Genomic DNA, 8,166 nt, shown 5'->3' on the forward strand with positions numbered 1-8,166 from the left:
TTTTTATTTAGGGGTACACAGGATTCAAAAATAAAAAAAATTTAAATAAATTAAAAATCATGAGCCATAATAAAATCTGATCCCATAAATATCTAAATATTTTTATAATAAATAAGTATAGATTATATATAATATATAATAAATAAAAATATGGCAACAGGAATAATAAATCAAAAAAAAAAAAAAAGACATCAGAGAATCCACACTGGAGAGAAACCTATGAATGTAATCAGTGTGGAAAGACTTTCACATAGAATGATGTGATTTTGTATATACAACTGAAAAAATGTGATTAAAAATGATTATTGATAGAATTGCATTATGCTCAGATATAGGATACATAATGAAATAATATTGGTTCTTAGTAGGTATGCAGCAATAACCCAAAATCTAAGGAGCAGAATAGAAGATATGAAAAGTTGAATATAAAGCATGGAAAAGTAATATATGACATGAAAGGTATAAACCTATTTCTCAGCTCAGTACAAGAAATTTACAAAGGATGATAGTGCATCAAAAAAAAGTCAAAGTAGAAAAGCAGAAAGCTTAGTGAAGCACAACAAAATAAAAACAACAATCAATAAAGGTGTTTGAATGAAGAATTGGAAGTAAAATAGAGAAAGTTCATTTAGGACATGAGAAAGAACATGTTCCGTTGCAGGGTTTGGTCTCTCATCTTACCTTCACAGATATCAGTCTTGTTACTTGGCTATTTTGAGCTCTTGGTTTGAGTTGTAGAGTGCAATGAGAATCCCATCCTGCTTTTGTCACAGATTTGTTGTGCGTATCCAGTGTTATTGTTTGTGAAGCTTTTTATAAGTTTAATCATCCTCCACATATGAGCTGATTCATTCTTAATTGATTTGTTCTACCCATTAAGTTTCAAAATTCTTATTTTTGTTTGGGGAGATAGACTGTAAGTCAATTTGCTTTCTTCCAGTGGAGAGAAGAGGATTTGTCTCTATGTATGTTTCTTTGTTTCCTTTAGGTGCAAAAACAAGGTTTGAAGTGACTAAGACTACTACGGACCTGAGGATTTCTGTGGAAGATTCTCACCAGCAAAGATTCATGAGTGATGGTCCCTGTGACTTCAATTTGAGAGAAAACTATAATTCAGATATCAAGATAAAGAAAAATCAAAATAATCACTCTGCATACGATAAAGATGGAAAGAGTTTTAGACAACACTCAGTCCTAATTCAGTTTAAGAAAATGACCTCAGGAAATGATTGTTTTCAATCTGGTGAAAATAAGGAATGCTTTACTGGAAAAATTCAGCTTATTCAGTCTTATGAGGAACCTCCTGAAGTGCAAACATATCATCGTAATCAAGGGGAAGTGGCCAGCAGTTTCAGTTCAGATCTCAACAGACAACAGACATGTCACCCTGAAAAAGTGTTTTATTTTTGTAATGTTTGTGGGAAGGCCTTTAGCCAGAATCGAAAGCTCACTGACCATCATAGAATTCACACTACAGGAAAACCTTATGATTATAATCATTGTGGGAAAGGATTCAGGCAGAATGTCAAACTAGCTCAACATCAGAAAATCCACACTGGAGAGAAACCTCATAAATGTCATGCCAGTGGAAAGACTTTCAGAAAGAGAATCAATCTTGGTGAACATCAGAAAAATCATGGAGAGAAGCATTATGATTATAATCAATATGGAAAGGCTTTCCAACATAGTTCGAATCTTGCTATACATCAGAAAAAACACACTAATGATAAGTCTTCTGAAGGTCGTAAATGTGGCAAAGCTTTTGGTGAACACTCTTCCCTTATTGCACATCAGAGAATCCACACTGGACAGAAACCTTATGAATGTAGTCAGTGTGGAAAGACTTTCACACAGAATTCCCATCTTTCTAAACATCAGAGAATCCACACTGGAGAGAAGCCTTATGAATGCCATCAATGTGGAAAGGCTTTCAGACACAGCTCGAGTCTTCCTCTTCATCTTAGAATCCACACCGGAGAGAAACCTTATGAATGTAATCAGTGTGGAAAGGCTTTTACACAGAACTCTATGCTTGCTGTACATTGGAGAATCCACACTGGAGAGAAACCTTATGAATGTAATCAGTGTGGAAAAACTTTCCGACAGAACTCCAGTCTTGTTGTACACCAGAGAATTCACACTGGAGAGAAACCTTATGAATGTGATCAATGTGGGAAGGCTTTCAAAGAGAACTCCAAACTTGCTGTACATCAGAGAATCCACACTGGAGAGAAACCTTATGAGTGTAATCAGTGTGGAAAGGCTTTCCGGTGCAGCTCTAGTCTTGCTGTACATCAGAAAAACCACACTGGAGAGAAACCTCATGAGTGTCATGAATGTGGCAAAGCTTTTGGTGAAAACTCTTCCCTTATTGCACATCAGAGAATCCACACTGGAGAGAAACCTTATGAATGTAATCTGTGTGGAAAGGCTTTCACACAGAATTCCCATCTTTCTAAACATCAGAGAATCCACACTGGGGAGAAACCTTATGAATGTCATCAGTGTGGAAAAGCTTTCAGACATAGTTCGAGTCTTCCTCTTCATCAGAGAATCCACACTGGGGAGAAACCTTATGAGTGTAATCAGTGTGGAAAGGCTTTCACACGGAATTCGAGTCTTGCTGTACATCAAAGAATTCATACAGGAGAGAAACCTTATGAATGTAATCAGTGTGGAAAGGCTTTCAAACAGAACTCCAAACTTGTCCTACATCAGAGAATCCATACTGGTGAGAAACCCTATGAATGTAATCAGTGTGGAAAAGCTTTCAAAGAGAACTCCAGTCTTGCTGTACATGAGAGAATCCACACTGGAGAGAAACCTTATGAATGTCATCAGTGTGGAAAGGCTTTCCCCTATAGGGCTCTTCTTGCTTACCATCTGAAAATCCACACTGGAGAGAAACCGTATGAATGTAATCAATGTGGAAAGACTTTTACAAATAAGTCCAGCCTTGCTATACATGAAAGAATCCATACTGGAGAGAAACCATATGAATGTAATCAATGTGGAAAGACTTTCACAAATAGATCGAGTCTTGCTATACATCAGAGAATCCACACTGGCGAGAAGCCTTATGAATGTCATCAGTGTGGAAAAGCTTTCACTCAGAATGCCAATCTTCTGAAACATCAGAGAATCCACACTGGAGAGAAACCTTATGAATGTCATCAGTGTGGAAAAGCTTTCACACACAATTCTAAACTTGCTTGCCATCAGAGAATCCACACTGGAGAAAAACCTTATGAATGCCGTCAGTGTGGAAAAGCTTTCACTCAGAACTCCCATCTGTCCAAACATCAGAGAATACACACTAGTGTGATGGGTGAAATCTGAATTAACTGAGGAAACAAAGGACTGAACATCTGAGCATGTTGATTTATTAAGTGATACATGCCAACTGCTTAACAAATCAAGACCAAGCATCCTTTCCAAGTTGGGAGGAAGAGGAGCAAGTTTTATGAATTGGAAGGGTTTGGAAGAGCAAACAAGTGAATTTTTCTGGATATGAAACAGGATGTCATATAAGCCCTTTTCTTAGCAAGCAGGTGGAATTTATACAGGAAAAGGAATTTTAGAACTCAAAATAGTTTTATGAGGAGTCAGTTTGGTTCACACAATTCTCAAAAATTTCACTGGAGAGAAACTATATGAATGTTTTCATTGTGCAAGGGTCGTTACTTGGAATTAAAATCCTGCCATTCATCAGGGATGCTACACTGGAGAGGAAATTTATGATGTTAACCAATGTGGAAAGACTTTCCCATATAGGATCCATCTTGCTTACTCTTTGAGAATCTACTCTGGAAAGAAACTTTATGAATCTATAATCAATTTGGAAAAGCTTTTGTATGGAATTTTAGTCATGTTGTACCTCAGAGAAGCCACACAGAAAAAAATTATAATTATAATCAAGGTGTAAAGGTTTTTCCATTATAGAACCCATCTTGCTTACTATATGATCATTCGCCCTGGAGAGGAATTTTATGAATGTAATCAGTGTGGAAAATCAAACACAACTCTAGTGTTCCTCTTCATTAGAGAACCCACACTGGAAAAAAAAAAAAAAACTTATGAATGTGGTAAAGCCTTCAATAAAATTCATGCATTATTTTTCACCAGAGAATTCTATTAGATAGGAATTTTACTGCTATAATGAATGAGGTAAGGCATTTAAATAGAGTAAAGAGCTTTTTCAAAGTTAGAAATTTTATTTTGAACAGATGCTCTATATGAATTTGGTGGGAGAAGGCCTTCAACTAGAGACCATCTCTTACTTTACATCAAAGGATTCATAATGGAGAGAAATTGTTCAATGGAAAGATGATTTTTTTTCTGGAAGATCACCAGAAAGCAGAATATTCATATAGGAAAGGAGGCTTATAAAAATCAATCTCTTTTATCAATGTCAGGGCCTGTACATGGAGATCATATCTGATTATACAAGAAATCCTGTGGCATCTAAAACTTTTAGATCTAAGTAATGAGGAAGGGCCCCTTCCTGCAGTTTAGATTTTGTTATACACCTCAAATTTTATACTGTTCATAAAGTCCTATAAATATAACTTCTTTCTTTGAAATTCTACTGGTTGTCATTACTTCTCAGTAATATTCTATAGCATTTTTCTGTCATAATTTCTTTCATTTCCCTAATTGATTTGTACTTATTTTGTTTCCTATTCTTTGTTGGCACTAAATGTCCTGGTATAAATGTTTTGTTCTCTTTTGGTTATTTATTTCTATGGGATTTCTTTAGTTATGTGTCACAGTTGATAGTGTGCTATGCTAGGAACTACAAGACCTGAGTTCAAATTAAATGTCTTAACACTCATTAACTACGTTACCCTGGGCAAGTCATTTAATCTATTCCTGCTTGGTTTTTTTTTTCTATTTGTAGAATGAGGATAATAATAATAGCTATATTCTGTGGTTGATATTCAGAATAAATAATAATGCAGTATTTGTAAAGAGTTTTGCATGTATTGAATCACAATAGAAAAGTTAGCTTTTGTTATTTATTTCATGAGCTATAAGTCTCATAATAGAATTAGGGTAAAATGTGTGGACAGTTTAGTCATTTTTCATTCAAATTGAGATTCAGAATAGGGTAGAGCAAGGTTTCTTTTTTTCATTTTTTTATTAAAGCTTTTTATTTACAAAGCATATGCATGGGTGATTTTTCCAACATTCACCCTTGCATAGTCTTTTGTTGCAACTTTTCCCCTCTCCCCCCCAACCCTTCCCCTAGCTGGCAGGTAGTCCAATACATGTGAAATATGTTGAATACCTGTTAGATCCAATATGTGTAAACATATTTATACAGTTATCTGATTGTGCAAGAAAAATCAGCTCAAGAAGGAAGAAAAAGAAAAACAGAAAAAAAATGCAAGCAAATAACAACAGAGAGATTAAAAATGGTATGTTGTGTTCCACACTCAGTTCCCATGATTCTCTCTCTGGGTGTAGATGGCTGTCTTCATTACTGAACAAGTGGAACTGGTTTGAATCATCTCAATGTTGAAGAGAGCCACGTCCATCAGAATTGATCATTGCATAGTCCTGTTGTTGCCATGTACAATGATCTCCTGGTTCTGCTCATTTCTCTCAACATCAGTTCCTGATCACTACAAAATGCTGGAAAATTGGAAAGAAATCTGGAAGAAAGTAAATATAATGATAAATTTGTATATGGCATTTGTATATGACTATAAATGGCTTTGATTTCTGCATCTGAAAATTGTTCATATCCTGGCTTCTTTACCTTCTTGAATATCATATTCCAAACCTTCTGATCATTTAATGGAGAAGCTGATAAATCTCACAGTAAGTGATCAGAGGGCTTGGAATATGATATTCTGGATGACAAAGAAGTTTCTGCCTTGATCTTTCCTGTCACCATTATATCTTTCCCTGGTTGCTCTTATGATGCTGGGCTGGAGACCTCAGACCTCACAGCTTGCCTGCTGGGCCACTAACCTCCACTGGGGTTCAGAGTCTCCCACTGGCTTTCCGGGGTGTGGCCTACTGCTGACTTACCCAGACATTGCTTACCTTGCACTGAGCTTCCCTTTCACAAGAATGATACAGCCTTTTCCTACCAACCTTCGATGTCATGTTAAAAAATTGTTTCACTCATCTTTCCATTGGTTCTACCATTCCAGAATTTGTTTTAAGGTACTATCTTATAGCTTGGAGGTAGTTTTGTGAGAGTTCAGGCGAGTTCCTGCCGTATCCCACCATTTAGGTTTTGCTCAGAACTAGACAAATCTAATAAAAAATAGAAGATAAGAAAAAGAATAGGATGTTACAAAAGAGAGTGCAGATGTCTAGAAACAATTGAATAGGAATAGAAAGGATTATACCTTTTTCTCATTGGTACGTGATATCTACACAAAAATTGGCCATGGATTAGCACATATAAACCTCACAATAAAATACCAAAAAGCAGAAATATTAAATGTCTCTTTTTTTCAGGTTATGATGCAATAAAAATTACATTCACCAAAAGGCTGTGGAAATATAAATTAGAAATATAAATATATTTATAATATAAATTAGAAATTAGAAATTAATTGGAATCTAAATAATCTAATCCTAAAGAAGAAATTATAGAAACAATTTTATGAAAGAGAATGACAAAGAACAATGAGACAACATATCAAAATGTATGGGATGTTGCTCAAATAGTTCTTAGGGGGAAATTCATATTTCTAAATGTTTACATTAATAAAATAGAAAAAAGAATAGATCAATGAATTAAGCATTTAACTAAAAGAGAAAAGTTTTAAATCCCCAATTAAACACTAATTGGAAATCCTAAAAATTAAAGGATAGATGAAAGAAAATTAAGAAAACTGTAGTAAAAGTAAGAGCTGGTTTTATTTTTTTTAATTAATAAAATAGGTAAGTCATTGGCTAATTTAGTATTTTAAAAGAAAATCAAATTTTCAGTATCAAAAAATTTAAAATATTAATTCACTTTCAGTAAAGATAAAATCAAAGCAATTTCTAGTTAATAAATAACTAAATTTCAATAATTTAAGTGAAATGTATGAATATTCCCTAATTGATTGAATTAACAGAAGAAGAAATATAATAGTTAAATAACCCTATTTTATGTGAAGAAATTGAATAAGTCATTAATGAGCTCCATGAGAAAAAAATCCCCAGGACCAGATAGATTCACAAGTGAATTCTACCAAACATTTAAAAAACAATTCTATTACCAAATAAAATATTTTGAAAAAAAATAAGCAAAGGAGTCCTACCAAATTTCTTTTATGACACAAATAGGATCCTGATACCTAAACTAGGAAGAACAAAGCCAGAAACCAATATCCTTAATGAATATTGATGCAAACATTTTAAATAAAATATTAGCAAGGAGATGATAGTAATATCAAAAAATTATGATGAGATTTATACCAAGAGTGCAGAACTGGCTCAATATTGGGAAAATTGTCAGCATAATCTATGACAAAATTGTCAGCTTGTGACAAAATATTAAACTCATTCCTTTAAAAAAAAAAAAAAAAAAAAAAACACTAAAAAGGCAAGGAAATAAATGGAGCTTCCCATAAAATAAGTGTCATTTATCTAAGACCATTAACAAGCATTTTCTGTAATGGGAATAAGCTAGAAGCAAGCCTTCCTTAGTAAAAGAAGGGGTGAAACAAAGCATGCACCTGTTCCCCTGTATCTTAGTGAAAAACTTGTTTTTCTCAGTCCTACTCAACATCTCATCTCTCAGCACAGCCATTTGGTATCAAGTGAGTAGGAGTCCCAGTGACCTTCCCAGAGGCATGGGAAATTCATACCATGTGAGAACCTGCTTAAGAATTTGGGAAACTGGTTCATGGCACGTGACAAGGTCAGAAAGTGGTAATGACTGAGTGGCCAAGTCTTAGATGATCTCAACCTCCTATCTCCCAAATCCTTCAATCAGGAAGTCCTGCAGGCTGGGGTTATTCTCTAAATAATATTCTTGACATATCTCATATTGACAATATGGCACATTGTCATACTCTGACAAGTATTTTTTCTCTAATTCTAGTAGCATATAGAATTTTTTTTTGGCATATATTGCCTCACAATGCCCTTGACCTGGTAACTGGAGGATGATTTCTAACAAATTCTGCTACAGAAGAACTCATCTTTTATTCC

General features: G+C 34.5%; 1 protein-coding gene across 1 annotated transcript; it reads left to right on the plus strand.

Annotated features, from left to right (window-relative positions):
* The first annotated feature begins 1,003 nt into the window (after window positions 1-1,003).
* LOC127556661 (zinc finger protein ZFP2-like) lies at window positions 1,004-6,049 on the plus strand. Its single transcript, XM_051989946.1, has one exon. It carries the CDS (start codon window positions 1,069-1,071, stop codon window positions 3,337-3,339), a length of 2,271 nt encoding a protein of 756 aa, XP_051845906.1. The 5' UTR covers window positions 1,004-1,068; the 3' UTR covers window positions 3,340-6,049.
* Window positions 6,050-8,166: the final 2,117 nt, after the last annotated feature.

This window comes from Antechinus flavipes, chromosome 3 (genome assembly GCF_016432865.1).
Source record: "Antechinus flavipes isolate AdamAnt ecotype Samford, QLD, Australia chromosome 3, AdamAnt_v2, whole genome shotgun sequence".
Lineage (NCBI taxonomy): Eukaryota > Metazoa > Chordata > Mammalia > Dasyuromorphia > Dasyuridae > Antechinus > Antechinus flavipes.